The following is an 18,873-nucleotide window of genomic DNA, read 5'->3' as shown; positions in this document are numbered from 1 at the left end:
GGGAGTGGGTGGCCATTTCTTCCTCCAGGGGATCTTCCCAACCCAGGAATCGAACCCACATCTCTTACTTCTCCTGCATTGGCAGGCAGGTTCTTTACCCACCTAGTGCTATCTGACAGCTAGTTTCAGAGTGACCCCTATAAACCAGGGATTTCCCTGATGACTCAGCAGGTGAAGGATCTGCCTGCAATGCAGAAGATACAGGAAACACGGGTTCAATCCCTGGGTCAGGAAGATCCTCTGGAGAAGCAAATGGCAAACCATTCCAGTATTCTTGCCTGGGAAATCCCATGGACAGAGGAGCCTGGTGGGCTCCAGTCTATGGGGTCGCAAGAGTCGGACACGACTTACTGAGTAAACCACCACCTATAAACTGGGGGAGGCCTCACTGTAAAGTAACACACAACACAAGCCTCTATTGCCCCAGTTTTGCCTACCACATTCTAAGTCCTGAGCTGGAGGCCTTGAGAAACACAGTGATAAGCATCCCAGAATGTAAGGTAATCAGAAAAATGTCAATGCCTGTGAGTATGTTTACATTTAGAATGAGCTGAGGGAACGCAGCTGTCAGGAGAGCAGGAGGCGGCCCAGGGAGCATTGCTAATCCCTAGAGCAGTTCTACAAGAGAAAAATTTTCAGTCGCTAAAGCAGAAATGCCCACAGAGATGGGCTTCAGGAGCAGCAGCTCCTGGGCTCTAGAGCACAGGCTCAACAGCTGTGGCTGACGGCCTTAGCTGCTTCCTGGCATGTGAGATGTTCCTGGAACAGGGTTCGAACTTGTGCTTCCTGCATTGGCAGGTGGATTCTTTACCACTGAGCCAGCAGGGAAGCCCAAAAATAAAGTTTAATTAAGCTTACTGAGTCAAACCCAGGCTTCTGGGACTTGGGTTCCCAGCCCCAAACACTGTTACAAGGCATCTAGAAAGGGATAGGTTGCCACACCTAATTTCCCAATACTTCTCTTTATTTATGCATTTATTTACTGTGTGCAACATCAGGTTCTCTTATAAAGGTGTCTTAATTATCTCCCTCCACCCCCACCTAATTTTTTAGAAATATAGGCATTTTGGTTATCTTTCAATTTCTCCTCTTTCTTCTAAATACCAAAAAAAAAGAAAAGAAAACCTCTAAGCACTGACTCCATAAAAGGGGAAGTATACCTTTCAGGCTCAGAGGAAGCCAAGAAAGCTCTCCGGTTACCATGCACTGTTTTCCTGGCAGCAGGCAGCAGGGGTAGCGTGGGCATGGCCTCTCAGGGCCAAGTGGGCAGAGCAGGGATTTACAGGAGGGGGACTTCCGGCTGTATCTTCTCATTTGTCAAGAGAAGCCAACAAGCTGGACTTGTATGTGAAATCCAGATTTTTAAAACTTGGCTACCAATTCAAACTTCTAAAAGCATAGCATATACAGACAAAATCTGTTTGAGGGTGGACCTCAGCCCACTAGTTGCCAATTTATAATGTCCAGTCTTCCGGTGGAGGACAGCTAAACTGAGGGTAGTTAAAATTTCATCCCTACTGCAATATATCGGGCTTCCTGGGTGGCTTAGTTGGTAAAGTATCCACCTGCCAATGCAGGAGATGCAGGTATGATGCCTGGGTTGGGGAAATCCCTGGAGGAGGAAATGGCAATGGCAAACCACTCCAGTATTCTTGCCTTGAAAATCCCATGGATAGAGGAAACCTGGCCAGCCACAGTCAGTCTATGGGGTTGCAAAAAAGTTGGACACGACGGGGAGACTAAACCACCACCTCAATATACTGGGTTGGCCAAAAAAGTTCATTTGGGTTTTTCTGCGCCATCTACGGAGAAGCCCAAACAAAGTTTTTGGCCAACCCAATACTCCCCATGGAAGACCCAGGATACACTGCCCTTGCCCCCCAGGAGGCCAACGGGGGCAGTGAACACACCGTTTCAGAACAAGATGGCAAATGGAGAGAGAGAAAAGTTTGCAAAAGAGAACACAGGACCGCCACCCACCAGCCACACACCTCCCCTGACCCCTGACTTTCAGGGAGGACAAGCTTGGGAAGTGGCAGTAAAAAGATGACAGAGTAACCCACCTTGATACATCTAGAGAAAAGACAAAGGGACTCAACCATAAGAAAGCAAACCACCAAAAATTCCACAGCCCCACTTCTGTGTATCCAAGGCGATTCTTAAAATAGTCAAGCCTTAATGAAACCATGACAACAGGCATGGTGGTACCATACATAAAAAATAAAACCAACTTGTACTGAGCACCAGCCATGCTCCAGGTACAATGCCAGGTGCTACAGGAATGTCATCTCATGTAAACCTCCCAACAATCCTCAGAGGAATCATTGTTCTCAATTCACAGATGCAGAAAGAGACTCTGAAATCCTGAAGTTTGGGAAAGAGCCAAATGATGCTTTTCCCATTAACTCGCAGACCAGGCTAAAGAAAGTCCAGCTATTATTATAGATACATAATGGCAAAGAGGCAAGAACAACTCATTAGCTACAATAATTAAAAGTGTAAGGGAATGGGGAGGGTGGAATAGGTGAAGGAGATTAAGAGATACAAATCTCTAGTGGTAAAATAAATAAGCCATGCGGATGAAACATACAAAAGAAGAAACACATCAAAAGTTATATTTTCACCAAATTATGACTAGGATGAAAGACAAATGAATATTCAATGAATCTCTGGGTAAAAAATTAGGAATGATGGAAGAAATTTCAATTTAAGAAAAGGATAGATAGTTAAATAAGAGTGAACATTTTCTATATAAAAAATAAAAAGGCTAACAGGACAGTATAAGACATATCTGGATATATAAAAGAGATATGGTTAGTATTCTTACTATATTTATAAAATATATCTATACATACAAAAAACAAAACAATTGTTCAGGAGAACCAGGAGAAACAGAGGTCAGGAACAGACAATTCACAAAAGGAAAAATTAACAAGTAAACAAGCAAACAGAAAAATATTCATAAATCATTCCAAATACGCAAATTAAACATCAATGAAGTGCCATAATTTATTAAGTAAATTGTGAAGAAATTTTTTATTTTTTATTGGAGTACAGCTGATTTACAATGTTGTGTTCGTTTCAGGTGTACAGCAAGGTGAATCGGTTACACATAGACATATATTCACTCTTTTAGATTCTTTTCGCATGTAAGTCATTATTGAGTATTGAATAGAATTCCCTGGGTTGTACAGTGGGTTCTTATTAGTTATCTATTACATATATAGCAATGTGCATATGTCCATCCCAATCTCCCAATTTAACCTCCTTCCCCCAAAATTTTAAATAATAATACCAGTGGCTGTTCAGATTTGGAAAACTAATACTTCCTGTGTCACTGTAAATATTATAAAGTGGCACAAGCCTTTCAGAAAGCAATATGGCAATCTTCTTACAATTATTCCCAAAGAAATCACCTAAAATCTGGAAGGAAAAACAGCTCCACACACAACAAGGTTCATCATAACATTTAAAAAAGCTGAAAACAAACAGCCAACAGTCGGTGCTGGATAATCGTCAATGCTGTCCCCTAGTAATCAGTACCTCAAAAGTAGGATGTCTTGTTCATGGTGAGTTCCAGGAGCAAATTCATATAGTACAAGCATTCAATAAATATGGGTGAATACTGAAGGAAAGATATACAGCCACTTAAAAGGATTAAAGACTAGGGACCTGGTGGCACAATTTTAAGTAGGGGACAAGAACAGAAAAGTGTATGATTACAGTCCTATTTTTGAAAGTTACATTAGGAAAACTGCTAGAGGGAAATACATACGACATAGTCTGTTCTGAGAGATATATGAGCGATTATTCTTTATTATGGTTATATTATGTTTATTTAAAATATAAACACCCTTCAGAGGATTAAGTAATTATAGTAATTACTTAAAATATAAGCTGATCCTTAGAAACTGAGGAAAAGATTAAAAATTTAATAACTAATAGACAACACATAAAATCCCCCAATAGCTCCATATCACAGGTACATCCACCCAGCTAAAAAGAAAAGCAGTCAGTCATATAGAGAGGTTAGTACTGACTTTCATAACTTAGATGAGATGTATCATTTCTGAGTCTAACTCAGTAATAAATGAACACATCACAGGAAGCCAAAACACAGCTACTTCAACAGCTGTTCAATTTGCTGCACTCCTGGTTTCTTCTGAACTCTCTTTGGCTTTCAGCTGAAAGGGCTTAGTTAGTTATCTCTTGACCCGGAGGCTTCCAATGAGACAAGGTCAATTCTCTAATCTATGGAAATTCAGAAAAGCAAGACACGTCAGGGGTGAGGTAGGCTGGTGGGTAAACGTCCCTGAGTTGAACTCCAATGTATTTCCATTTCCTAGAAAACCAAAACTACATACAGACAAAGAGTGTACAAAACGTCCAACAGTTTCTCAATTTTATGTGGCTGCCCAGATGGGAGAGGAGCCTGGGGAAGAATGGATACATGTATATCTATAGCTGAATCCCTTCACTGTTCACCTCAAACTATCACAAATCAGCTATACCCCAACACAAAATAAACAGTTTAAAGAAAAAAAAAAAACTGTGTTTTCAACCTATTCTGAGTCATGAAATCATCTGCATGAGTCACAACTAGGATTTTATGACGGCTCCGACAAAACAAAATATCAGTGTGCATGTCACAATGAAAGGATACCATTTAACCAAATTTTTGTCCTGGTTATACATGTGTGTTATATGTCCCTGTCTATGAATCTCCAGTAGCAAATGCAAATATACTTCTTGCTATGATTTATGGTCCAAAAAGTTTCAAAAGCATTACTCTAGGCAATTCAGGACCTGACTTAGGGCCCAGAAAACCACTCAGAGCTAAACTGTTTAGTACTGATATTTCAAACTGAAGGATTAAACTATTTAGTACTGATATTTCAAACTGAAGGATTCATCTGGAAATAAGAATGTAGAGAATCCAGTTCAACTAGGTATTAGGCATCGATACAAAACAGACGCCTCTTTAATATTTCATCCAGGAATAAAGGACGGCTACCAGCCAAAGACTCCGGAAAGCATCATTTTACACCATCTCATAAAGCCCGTGGCAAGCCTGCCCCCTCTGAACACTTTCTCCGGCTCCAGGTTTTAGGATCATGGAGGTGTGGAGACTTTACATTTGTCTCATCCCGATGTGGGGTCATCACAGTGCCATACTCACAGCCAGGCTGCACTCTCCTTTGCTAGAAGGAGAACTAATGTTTACAGTGTTGAAATGCCAGGTGCCCAAGGTCAATGCAGGGTTCAGCGGGGATCAGACTCCCAGTCTCAGTTCTTTTCCAAGATTCCTTAAATTAAAGACACATGAGAGCACAAAGAGCACTCCCTGGCAAGAGACAAGTAGAGGACTCTGTTTTCCTTTTTGGCCTTATTTGTTGCTTACACCTCTGAAACAATTTTTCAGTTCAGTTCAGTCCCTCAGTCATGTCCAACTCTTTGTGACCCCATGGACTGCAGCACGCCTGGCTTCCCTGTCCATTACCAACTCCCAGAGCTTACTCAAACTCATGTCCACCGAGTCGATGATGCCATCCAACCATCTCATCCTCTGTCGACCCCTTCTCCTCTCGCCTTCAATCTTTCCCAGCATCAGGGTCTTTTCCAAGGAGTCAGTTCTTTGCATCAGGTGGCCTAAGGATTGGAGTTTCAGCTTCAGCATCAGTCCTTGCAATGAATATTCAGGACTGATCTCCTTTAGGATGTACTGGTTTGATCTCCTTGCTAGCCAAGGGATTCTCAAGAGTCTTCCCCACACCACAGTTCAAAAGCATCAATTTTTTGGTGCTCAGCTTTCTTTATAGTCCAATTCTCACATCCATACATGACTACCAGAAAAACCATAGCTTTGACTAGACAGACCTTTGTCGGCAAAGTAACATCTCTGCTTCTTAATATGTTGCCTAGGTTGGTCATAGCTTTTCTTCTAAGGAGCAAGCATCTTTTAATTTCATGACTGTAGTCACCATCTGCAGTGATTTTGGAGCCCAAGAAAATAAAGTCTGTCACTGTTTCCATTGTTTCCCCATCTATTTGCCATGAAGTGATGAGACTGGATACCATGACCTTCGTTTTTCGAATGCTGAGTTTTAAGCCAGCTTTTTCACTCTCCTCTTTCACTTTCATCAAGAGGTTCTTCAATTCCTCTTCACTTTCTGCTATTAGGGTGGTGTCATCTGCATATCTGAGGTTACTGATATTTCTCCCAGCAATCTTGATTCTAATGCTTCATCCAGCCTGGCATTTCACATGATGCACTCTGCATATAAGTTAAATAAGCAGGGTGACAATATACAGTCTTGACGTATTCCTTTCCCAATTTGGAACCAGTCTGTTGTTCCATGTCCAGTTCTAACTGTTGCTTCTTGACCTGCATACAGATTTCTCAGGAGGCAGGTATGGTGGTGGTCTGGTATTCCCATCTCTTTTTAAGAATTTTCCATAGTTTATTGTGACCCACACAGTCAAAGGCTTTAGTAGATGTATTTCTGGAATTCTCTTGCTTTTTCTATGATCCAATGGATAGCGGCAATTTGATCTCTGGTCAAAGTAATACTCAAAATGCTACAAGCTAGACTTCAACAGTATGTGAACCAAGAACTTCTAGATGTTCAAGCTGGATTAAGAAAAGGCAGAGGAATCAGAGATCAAATTCTGATACTGTAGTTGATAAAAAAAAAGTTTGGCTTGATGGACATTTTCTTTTCAGGTAAGTAATTATGCATATAACTCAGTTTAGAGTGGTGGCTCAAACATAAAGAATCCGCCTGCAATGCAAGAGATCTGGGTTGGATCCCTGGGTCGGGAAGATCCCCTGGAGAAGGGAATGGCTGCCTACTCCAGTATTCTTGTCTGGAGAATTACATGGACAGAGGAGCCTGGCGGGCTGTCTGGTCCATGGGGTCACAAAGAGTTGGACACGACTGAGCAGCTAACACTTTCACTTTTCAGTTTAGGGTTCCAGGTATCAGTAGATCAATACTTAACATAGTCTTAAATCACAATTTACTTACTGACTTCTAAATGGTACTGTTTTAATTTCTCCAAAGCTGTTACTTTTAATGACATCAAAATGGCTTTCAACAACAAACAAAAAATCTCTCCCTCTCAAAGCTAAATTCACAGTGAAATCTAAGCCAGGGGAAGATGCTGAGCAAGGAAAAAACAGTTTTTCCATTTTTAAAGTTTTGATTTCGTTTGCTTGGAAAAAGATCAACTCTCCAAAGTCTTATCTGACTGCTACTGCCCTATGATATTTTAAAGCCTATTTTTCTTGTTTCAAAGTAAGTTTAGTAACACTTGAAATACAAGATAGCTGGCCAGGATCTCACAATCCCAGACGCTTCATTTTAGGAGTCAGAACTGTCTCTCAAACTGTCTCTCAAAACATCTCCCCTTACCTTGCGATATCCAGATGAATGTACCCTGATTAAGATCTTTAGGCCCTGGATAGAATCTGCGTTGATCGTGTAAATTAAGTAGGAAATTCAGAATCGTCAGGAGTTCGGGGATCACTGGAAGCTGAGCCTCCTTAGGGAACCTCCTTGAGCACCTTTCCCATAGTGATCTTCTCCAAGCCAGGCTTCAGCAATACGTGAACCGTGAACTTCCTGATGTTCAAGCTGGTTTTAGAAAAGGCAGAGGAACCAGAGATCAAACTGCCAACATTCGCTGGATCATAGAAAAAGCAAGAGAGTTCCAGAAAAACATCTATTTCTGCTTTATTGACTATGCCAAAGCCTTTGACTGTGTGGATCACAATAAACTGTGGGAAATTCTGAAAGAGATGGGCATACCAGACCACCTGACCTGCCTCCTGAGAAATCTGTATACAGGTCAGGAAGCAACAGTTAGAACTGGACATGGAACAACAGACTGGTTCCAAATAGGAAAAGGAGTACGTCAAGGCTGTATATTATCACCCTGCTTATTTAACTTATATGCAGAGTACATCATGAGAAATGCTGGACTGGAAGAAACACAATCTGGAATCAAGATTGCCAGGAGAAATATCAATAACCTCAGATATGCAGATGACACCACCCTTATGGCAGAAAGGGAAGAGGAACTAAAAAGCCTCTTGATGAAAGTCAAAGAGGAGAGTGAAAAAGCTGGCTTAAAGCTCAACATTCAGAAAACAAAGATCATGGCATCTGGTCCCATCACTTCACGGGAAATAGATGGGGAAACAGTGTCAGACTTTATTTTTGGGGGCTCCAAAATCACTGCAGATGGTGACTGCAGCCATGAAATTAAAAGACGCTTACTCCTTGGAAGGAAAGTTATGACCAACCTAGATAGCATGTTCAAAAGCAGAGACATTACTTTGCCAACAAAGGTCCGGCTAGTCAAGGCTATGGTTTCTCCTGTGGTCATGTATGGATGTGAGAGGTGGACTGTGAAGAAGGCTGAGCGCCGAAGAATTGATGCTTTTGAACTGTGGTGTTGGAGAAGACTCTTGAGAGTCCCTTGGACTGCAAGGAGATCCAACCAGTCCATTCTGAAGGAGATGAGCCCTGGGATTTCTTTGGAAGAAATGATGCTGAAGCTGAAACTCCAGTACTTTGGCCACCTCCTGCGAAGAGCTGACTCATTGGAAAAGACTCTGATGCTGGGAGGGACTGGGGGCAGGAGGAGAAGGGGACGACAGAGGATGAGATGGCTGGATGGCATCACTGACTCGATGGACGTGAGTCTGAGTGAACTCCAGGAGTTGGTGTCGCAAAGAGTCGGACACGACTGAGCGACTGAATTGAACTGAACTAATGGGAGGTGAGAGGGAGGCTCACAAGGGAAGGGAAATACGTGAACTTAAGGGTGATCCCTGTTGTTCTATGGCAGAAACCAACAACACTGTGAAGTAATTATCCTCCAATTAAAATTTTTTAAATATTAAAAAAAGTCAATCTGTATTTTGACCTTTAGAGACCCAGAGGCAGCCTGTTTCCAGACAGATCTGCTGGCATGAAGACTGCCACATGCTCTGAATTCAGGGTAAAGGTCTCATTTTCAAAATCATATGGGGCAGATTCCCATTTGGGGACCTTGAAACCAGCAATTACTAGCAGCAAGTGATGAGTCTCTGGTGCATAGCTGAAAGTTTACTAATTTTCTGGCATTAAACAGAGGCCTGACATACTCAAAAAGAAGTTTCCATTCAGTCACTCAGTCATGTCCGACTCTTTGCAACCCCATGGACTGCAGCACACCAGGCCACACTGTCCATCACCAACTCCCGGAGCTTGCTCAAATTCATGTCCATTGAGTTGGTGATGCCATCCAACCATCTCATCCTCTGTTGTCCCCTTATCCTTCTGCCCTCAATCTTTCCCAGCATCAGGGTCTTTTCAAATGAGTCAGTTCTTTGCATCAGGTGACCAAACTATTGGAGTTTCAGCTTCAACATCAATCCTTCCAATGAATATTCAGGACTGATTTCCTTTAGGATGGACTGGTTGGATCTCCTTGCAGTCCAAGGGAGTCTCAAGAATCTTCTCCAACATCACAGTTCAAAAGCATCAATTCTTTGGCGCTCAGCTTTCTTTATAGCTCAACTCTCACATCCACACATGACTACTGGAAAAACCACAGCTTTGATGAGACAGACCTTTTTAGTCAAACTAAAAAACAGTTCAGATGGCTTCCAATTTTGTCAACTTTAGAGACCTCACTCCAGAGACCTCACTCCAGAAAGTCCTCAACTTTCAGAACTATGTTTGCACATTGGGAAAAATGTTGATTTGCATTTGAAAAATTTTAATTCAAGTGTTATAAAATGCATGGTATATAAAATACCATGAGCTCAACTAACTGAGCCAATGTATTAAATGAAACTAACGGTTTCAACTAGAGGACCAAGACAGTACAATTTCACAATGAAAAGAATCGATGGTATGAGCCAATAGTGTGAGGATTTACAAATGATATTTTAACATTATCTTTTCAAGAAACAGTCACAAATGAACCTACTTAAAATCAGAATCACAGATGCAGATAACAATCTTATCTACTAAGGCGGGGAGGGGAGGAGGGATAAATTGGGAGACTGGGACTGATATATACATATTACTATATATAAAACATATAACTAATAAGAACCTACTGCTACTGGCAGGAGGAGAAGGGGACGACAGAGGATGAGATGGTTGGATGGCATCACCAGCTCGATGGACATGAGTTTAAGCAAGCTCTGGGAGTTGGTGATGGACAGCGAAGCCTGGCGTGCTGCAGTCCACGGGGTCACAAAGAGTCAGACATGACTGAGCCACTGAACTGAACTGAAACTTTTTTCTATTTTTGAGTGTGTCAAGCCTCTGTTTAATGGCACAAGGAACTCTACTCAATAATGACCCATTAGGAAGAGAATCTAAAAAGGAGAGGACATATGTATATGTATACGAATCACTTTGCTCTACAGCAGAAACACAACATTGTGAACCAACTATACTCCAATATAAAGAAGAAACAGTCAAGTACTCACGGCCTCTTAGAGTAGTTCAGAGTTGGGGGGAAAAAGGCCTTAAAGACTTTTTAAAATCCTAAAGCTCTCTCATTCCAGCCCCTTCCCACTCCTATTCCTTGCTGTAACATTAGCCAGTCCCAAAGTAAGCTGCTAACCTTCTCTCTGGTGGCTCAGGTGGTAAAGAAGCTGCCTGCAATGCAGGAGACCTGGGTCCAGTCCCTGGGTCGAGAAGATCCCCAAGAAAAGGGAATGGCTACCCACTCCAGTATTCTTATCTGGAGAATTCCGTGGACAGAGGAGCCTGGTGAGATATAGTCCATGGGTTCGCAGAGTTGGACAAGACTGAGTGACTACCAATTTCACTTTCTTTCCAGCTTCTCTCAGGTTCAACTTACATATCTTTACTTCAGGAAACACACCACCTCCTCAGGCCCATTCCATTCTAAGCAATTGATAGATCAGCCATGGCATCAATTCATTCAATGAACATAATATACAAATTGGCTATCTCCTCTGTGACAGGGAGGGACACACAAGCCTGGCGCGCTGCAGTCCATGGGGTCACAAAGAGTCAGATACAACTGAGCGACTGAACAAGATGACACTGGAGGACAGACCGTCTACTGAGATCAAATATGACTCCCTATTACCCACCATATGGTCCTAACCCCTTAGGGCTTACAGAGAACACAGATAATGATGTTCCTAAACTGGTCCTTAATCAAGTGGCATACAAGGTGGCAGTTCTCCACTGTCCCTCCCAATCACCCTCACCCCCTGCAGGCCTGTCCCCACAGCCTTCTCCATCACACCCTACCACCACACCCTCAGGCCTTTTTATCCAGAGAAGAGTTTCAAATTCTGTCACTCAGAGGTTTTAGGAATGTTTGTGGTTGTTGTTCAGTCTCTAAGCCTTGTCTGGCTCTCTGCAACCCCATGGACTGCAGCACCCCAGGCTTCCCTGTCTATCACCAAAACTCCTGGAGCCTATTTAAACTTATATCCATTGCATCAGTGATGCCATCCAATCATCTCATCCTCTGTCATCCCCTTCTCTTCCTGCCTTCAATCTTTCCCAGCATCAGGGTCTTTTCCAATGATCAGTTCTTCCCATCAGGTGACCAAAGTATTGGAGCTTCAGCTTCAGCAGCAGTCCTTCCAATGAATATTCAGGATTGATTTCCTTTAGGATTGACTGGTTTGATCTCTATGCTGTCCAGGGGACTCTCAAGAGTCTTCTCCAGCACCACAGTTTCAAACCATCAATTATTTGGCGCTCAGCCTTCTTTATGGTCCAAATCTCACATATGAACTTGACTACCAGAAAAACCACAGCTTTAACTAGACAGACCTTTGCTGGCAAAGTGCTATCTCTGCTTTTTAATATGCTGTCTAGATTTGTCACAGCTTTCCTTCCAAGGTCTGGATGCCATAATATTAGTTTTTTGAATGCTGAGTTTTAAACAAGCATTTTCACCCTCCTCTTTCACCCTCGTCCAGAAGCTCTTTAGTTCTTCTATACCTTCTGCCATTAGAGTGGTGTCATCTGCATATCTGAGATTGTTGGCATTTCTCCCGGCAGTCTTGATTCCAGCTTCTGATTCATTCAGCCCGGCATTTTGCATGTTGTGCTCCCCGTATAAGTTAAACAAGCAGGGTGTCAATACAGCCTGGATGAACTCCTTTCCCAATTTTGAACCAGTCCATTGCTTCATGTCCAGTTCTGTTGTTTCTTGATCTGAATACAGGCTTCTCAGGAGACAGGTAATGTGGTCTGGTATTCCCATCTCTTTAAGAATTTCCCACAGCTTGTTGTGATCCACACTGTCAAAGGCTTTAGCATAGTCAGTGAAGCACAAGTAGATGTTTTTCTGGAATTCCCTTGCCGCCTTCTCTATGATCCAGTGGATAGATCATAGCAATTTGGTTTCTAAACCATTAGCAATTTGGTTTCTGGTTCCTCTGCCTTTTCTAAATCCATCTTAGACATCAGAAGTTCTCAGTTCACATACTGCTGAAGCCTAGCTTAAAGGATTTTGAGCACTACCTTGATAGCCTGTGAAATGAGCACAATTGTGCGGCAGCTAGAACATTGTTTGGCAATGCCCTTCTTCGGGATTGGAATGAAAAATGACCTTTTCCAGTCCTGTGGCCACTGCTGAGTGTTCCAAGTTTGTTGACAAATCGAGTGCAGTACTTTCACAGCACCATCTTTTAGGATTTGAAATAGCTCAGCTGGAATTCCATCACCTCCATTAGTTTTGTCATAGTAATGCTTCCTAAGGCCCATTTGACTTCACACTCCAAGATGTCTGGCTCTAGGTGAGTGACCACACTATTGTAGTTATCCAGGTCATTAAGACCTTTTTCAATAGTTCTTCTGTGTATTCTTGCCACCTCTTCTTAATATCTTCTGCTTCTGTTCGGTCCTTATTGTTTCTGTCCTTTATTGTGCCCATCCTTGCATGAAATGTTCCTTGATATATCCAATTTTCTTGAAGACATCTCTAGTCTTCCCCTTTCTATTGTTTTCCTCTATTTCTTTGCATTGTTCACTAAAGAAGACTTTCTAATCTCTTCTTGCTCTTCTCTGGAACTCTGCATTCATTTGGGTATATCTTTCCCTTTTCTCCCTTGCCTTTTGCTTCTCTTCTTTTCTCATTTCTAGAATGTTTGCTATCATAATTATTCCTCTGGAGGCACTAATTTTCCAGATTCCTCAAAGTGTGACACTCAGAGCTGAGTTCTGAATTCAAGCTGCCTGCTGGAGCCTGGCAGGTTCAAGTCCATCAGGTCACAAAGAGTCAGACACAACCAAGCAACTGAGTCCTGACTACATTCTTAACCAGTCTATTCTAGTGCTTCTCAATGCACGGGGAGATTTTTCTTCCCCCCTCGAGCTAGAATGCCCCTTACAACACCCTTGCTTTCTCACATGAACTCCTATTCATGCTGCAATACCCATCTGGAAGAGGGTTCCTTGGTCTCTTCTCTAACCATTACAAGCAGAGGAGATTCTTCAACAACCCCACTGGATGGTATCCCCTCTTCAACACATCTCTTTTATATAGGATAAAAACCTGACCCACTTTTACCCATTGCATGGGTATACACTCCTAGTGAAGGAACAATTTCCTATAACTGTTTAATAGTAACTACCTAGAGTTACTGAAACTCAGTGTGAATGCTAAGATTGTTGACTTGTGTGAAGATATGCATATAAAGAACTTACAAAGATAAAGGTCTGGACTAGGCTGGGTACCACCTGGAGCAGTCTCTTCTAGCTTTCAATACCTGAAGAGGCTCCACTGGACACACCCTGGTAAGCTGCAAGCTAGAGAGTGGTCTAGATCAAAATACAGCCAAAATGTCTGGGAGGAAACTCCTAAGCAAAGCATGCTAAAATGACATTCACTCAGAAAAGACAGTCCAGGCAGAAGCAGCAAATGAGGAGCCCAGTGGACCCAAGTTGGGCATATCCTTTGGAGATGGAATCTAGCTACAACCAAAGCAAAGACAGGCTCAGATAAGGCCAGTGAGTTCTGAGAACAAATTCTATTTTATGATACCAGAAATCTATACTTGTAAGTCAGATTGTTTTTATCTCTTCTTCCTTTTTTTTTTTTTTTTTTTTTGGCCACAGCTTGTGAGAGTTCCCCACCAGGGACTGATCACAGGCCACGGCAGTGAAAGTGCCGAGTCTCAACCACCAGACCACCAGGGAAATCCCATTTTTACATTTCTTCAATTTCCTTATGTTTTCTCCCTTGGTATGAAGTAAAGTTGCAGGCTGTTTTAACTGTGCTCAGATGAACTGAAAATAAGGGTTTTCAGCCACTCTTGGTCCTGAAGATTAAAATATTATCAACCCATGATGGACAGCAGCCTTAGGGTGAAAGTGGTATTACAGCCCAAACAAAAGAATCCCTTAAAGTAAGTACGATTTAAGGAACAAGAAGGGCTGTAGAACCCAGCTATTCTTCCTCATGTAAAAATTCTCTTTTCAGAACTAAATCTTGGAGGTTGTGGTTTTATTTTCTTCTAAAATTACACACACACACCAACACCCCACTAAACTATGAGCACCTTGAAAGGACCTTGTCATTTTCACCAATGACGTGTGCATATGTGCATGGAACACAGGAAAGGCATTTAAATGTTTGTTGACACAATGAATGAACAATGCATGGTCTTTCAAAATTTTAAGGCACCTTTTCTTCATGTTTTTAAAAACTTTGGGCTGGTAGGTGTGGCATGCGGGATCTTCCCCAGTCAGAGGTCAAACCTGTACCCTCTACAGTGGAAGCTCGGAGTCATAACCACTGGATCACCAGGGAAGTGTCTTAAGGCATCTTTCAAGGCCATCCAGTCCAATCCTTTTCCGAACATCTGTCCACACAAAACTTCCATTGGTTTTCATAAAATTCATTCCAACAAATATCAGTGAAATGTCTACAATAATTAAGATGTGCTTTCAGGAACAACAAAAAGATCAGGCATCAATATATATCCATTGAGGGCCTACTATGTGCCGGCCACCACACTAGACCTTAAGATATTACAATGAGTAAGACGCACATAGCACCTTAGGGAATTCATGGAGAAGATAAATGGACAACAAGCACCAATAACATTGTTTAAAATGATAGAAAATGTTGCTTTCAAAGATATCATAAAGGCTATTAGGAATCAGAAGTCAAAAAGGAAAACCAAGGTTTCAAAAGGACTTGTGAAACACTGTCATTCAGAACTAGGACATTATTTTGTGGTTGAACCTTACAGTTCAGGAATGAAAACTACTAGAGTCTAGCTGAAGTGGTAAATGGAAATGGCTTGGTAGGTTTTGATGAAAATCCAATATTCTATCTTCATATCTTTACTATTACGTCAAGTGACAGTGACACCAGCTTTTGAAAAGAAAGAATAGAGATCAGTTCTCTTTTAATGGAAGCCATGATTGAAACTGAGCTCTAACAAAGTTCTTGTCACATGTGACTATACGACCTACAGAAACACAGACTTGTTGACCTTAGTAATAAGAAAATACATCAAGAAAAATCCTAGACTTACTATTTTAACACTAACTGCATTATAAAATATTTTCTATTACTTACATTGTAAACTGAGAGAGTAAAAATTAATATATAGCTAAACACTGCAGTCATTTTGTCCCATAATCAAATGAAACGCATCTTCACTTTCTTTCATATATGCTACTTCAGAGTCTCCAAATACTCTAAAATGTACCCCCAACTGAAGTTGTTTCCTTTAGTATAAACAGTGAGATGGAAATCAGAAACCAGGAGCCAAGCTTGGTTTCACCACCAGGTACATGAATTTGGGCAGGTAATTGCTCTGGCTTAAATTTTCTCAACCGTAAAATGAAGGTGTTATAGCAAATAATCTCTAAGATCCCTTTGAACACTTAAAAAAAAGAAAACTAGGAAAACTAACTTCTACTTCCAAAGTAGAAAGTTCCAAAACTAATACTAAAGCCACTTAGGTTTTAATTACCTTTCTCCCTCTCCTACTTGATTCAACAAACTTACTTATGAATTTCCTACAGCAATTAGAATGAGCAGTTTCATCTCCAGTAGTTAAAGACAGGGAAAGTGACGTCTATCGATATATTCTCTTTTAAAAAAACACAATTCTGTGACAAAGAATTTCTAGGTCCAGAAGCAACCTCTTCAGTAGAATTTTGCCTCTGTGGAAAAATTAAACACTCTTAAGCCTTCTCTGTGAATTTCAAGTGGTTTCTACATCCATATATTCCATTACAGCACATGAATTTCTTCTGTTTTTAGCAGACTGCTTGCCATTGGGGTATGTTTACAATATTTTCCCTTGGATCTGTATAGGAAGTGAATCAGGCACCATTTGGCCATCTTATGGAGTACGATGTAGAGAAAAATATGACATTAATATGTAATCATCCTAATTATACTGAAGAATCTATGATATGAATAGACCTGTCAGGCACATTTTTTGAGACCACACTGCATGCAAAGCACTGAAATGACTATAAAGACGGTATGAACACATTGTTGCTTTGCCTTTCTTTGCCTGAAATTTTACAAGTCACCAAGAAAAAATATGTTTTACCTCAGTACAATGTTAACTTACATTAAGAAAACCTATCTACCATTTAAAGGCTAAAGCTCCTTGTCATACACCTCTACAATATGACATTTTGTAGAATACGAGTTGAAACTATAAAAGCAACAATTCCAGATCAAAACTATTACTACTATATTTAAGCTTCATTCCTCTGGAAATGAGCTTCATCTGCATAATCTTTGCATATTAAAGGACATTAAGTTCAAACAAACAAAAAAACAGCACTGTCTAAAAAACATGGGAGAATACTACAGGCAGAACAACTGGCTCTACTTCTGCAAATTAAGCAAAATTAGGCAAAAAAAAAAAAAAGAAAGGAAGCAAGCAAAGGGAAGGAACTCCAGAGCTATTTGCAGCAGTGGTCCCTCCAAAAGTTCTAGGAGCTTCCCCTTGAGCTTAAATAGGGCAAAGGAGAGAAGTCAGCTCTCCTTCTGGGCACAAGCCCAGATACTCTTCACAACTTGCAATATTTATTGAATTCAGTGGAAGATGTCTGGGAGATCTGGATTCGGTGAGAATGTCTGGGCGAAGGGAGTGGCATTTGCTTTCCTCAGTCTGGAGCCTTCAGAACTGTACCAGAGTTCTCAAAACCCCTTAGTTATCTTACAGAGCTCTGAGCATCCTCCCCACGCACACACCTGCAGGGCCAGGCAGCGCCTCCCTCTCCCTCCACTGTCCTCAGGGCTGGACCAAGGTCCAGTGGCCGGCGCACCGTTAGTCCAAGGGCCACCCTGGCCCCGGCGGACGCCACCCGAGCAAGCCCCAACAGAACGCCACCGTCCCGGCTCCGCGTCTCGGAGCCACGCAGCAGCGGCGACTGCGCGGCTGGACATCGGCACCAGCAGGATGCGCATTAGAATAAAAACTTGGGCAAGCGCTCTCGCCCTCGCGCCGACGTGGAGGCACAGCCCCAGAAGCGGGCTTCGGGGACCGCCGGCCCGTCCCGCCCCTGCTCGCGGCCGAGGGGGCAGCGGTTCTCACCTGTCCTCCGAGACACTGATGACACCCTCCTCCTTGGGCACGATCACGGCCATGTTCACCACCTCCTGAGAGCCCTCGACCCGCTGCAGCAGGATTGGCTTGCGGGTCAGAGGCTTGGGCTGGATCTCTGCCGCCATCAGAGGAGGGGGCGCGTCGGGGGCGCCGCCGCCAACTGCGCCGCGGGATTGGGCTGAGACGACCGCTCGAGCGCAGGCACCAGCTGAGACAGAGACTCTGTTTGGCCGGAGCGGGCCGCCGGGGACCCGCGATCATAGCCTGGCCGCCTTCCCCGGGGACGACTCCGCGCTCCCGGCTTCGGGCAACGAAACCGCCACGACCGGCGCTGCAACCCGGCGCCACCACCGGAGGGAGGGGGTGGAGAGTCGGGGGGGCGGGGCCGATGGGGGCGGGGCTTGCCGCAGGGGGTGGCCGCTGGTGGGCGCGAGGGCGGCTGCACTTCCGGGAGGGTGGTGGAGGAGGAGGAGGGGTAACTGACAAAGTGGGCGGGGCGCCGGCGGCCCAATGCGCGTGCGCCGCCAGTCCTCTGGGGCCGTTTCCGCCCCGCTCCTCCGCCATTCCCGTAGCCTCGCCGCACCGCCTCTAGAGCGCAGGCGCCTTCCGTCACCCGCGGTCCCCTGGTCACCTTCCACACCCAGTGTTTAGTGCCCTCCCTCTTTCATCTCCCGGGAACGCGCGCGTACACACTCCTGGGAACGCGCTTGGGGTATCCCGCCCACCGCAAAAATCCCTGAAAAGGGGGCGTTGGTGGGGCGGGGAAAAGCTAGCCTGGGCGAGGCCGGAAAGAAAAGAATCCCGCAGGAAGGAAAGAAGCTTGAACGTGTTGGCGAGAGGTTGGGCATGCGCACGAGTTATCTGTCCCTCGCGAGGCGGGGGCCTGACCACCGAGCATGCTTAGCTGCTCCCAACACGCGTCTGCCTCGGGCCGCCGAGTGGTACCCCGTGGTCTCCTGGGAGTAGTAGTTCTTCAGAGCTTCCTTTCCCTTGTCCTGAGATGACCTATCGCCTACTTATCGTTCCTGGCCTGGGGAGCTTGGTGGCCTCGGGGTCACCGCCTGCACCGTCCTCTAAGACAGAGAACCAAAGGGCAGCCCTCGGTGGAGCGGACTGTCGCTGTACTCCTGCCACTGTCCTTAATAGTGGAGCGCCAGGAGTCGGGGAAGAAAAGACCTCATGCAAGCATCTTCGAAGGAACTTAAGAGATGACCTGTGTTGTCAACCTCCTCGTTTTCTTAGATGGCTGTGTTACTAGCCCATAATTAAACTGTAGCTTCAAG

General features: G+C 43.5%; 1 protein-coding gene across 1 annotated transcript in view; it reads right to left on the bottom strand.

Annotated features, from left to right (window-relative positions):
• WDFY2 (WD repeat and FYVE domain containing 2) overlaps positions 1 to 17,954 on the bottom strand; it is a 187,137-nt gene extending 169,183 nt beyond the window's left edge. Inside the window, exon 1 of the mRNA XM_027557317.1 lies at positions 17,579 to 17,954. Coding sequence (XP_027413118.1) covers positions 17,579 to 17,715 — 137 coding nt within the window. The 5' untranslated portion in view covers positions 17,716 to 17,954. The remainder of the gene's footprint in view (positions 1 to 17,578) is intronic.
• Positions 17,955 to 18,873: the final 919 nt, after the last annotated feature.

Source organism: Bos indicus x Bos taurus, chromosome 12, assembly GCF_003369695.1.
Source record: "Bos indicus x Bos taurus breed Angus x Brahman F1 hybrid chromosome 12, Bos_hybrid_MaternalHap_v2.0, whole genome shotgun sequence".
Classification (NCBI taxonomy): domain Eukaryota; kingdom Metazoa; phylum Chordata; class Mammalia; order Artiodactyla; family Bovidae; genus Bos; species Bos indicus x Bos taurus.
Note: the sequence above shows the minus strand (reverse complement) of the source record. Positions and strands in the feature narration are given on the sequence as shown.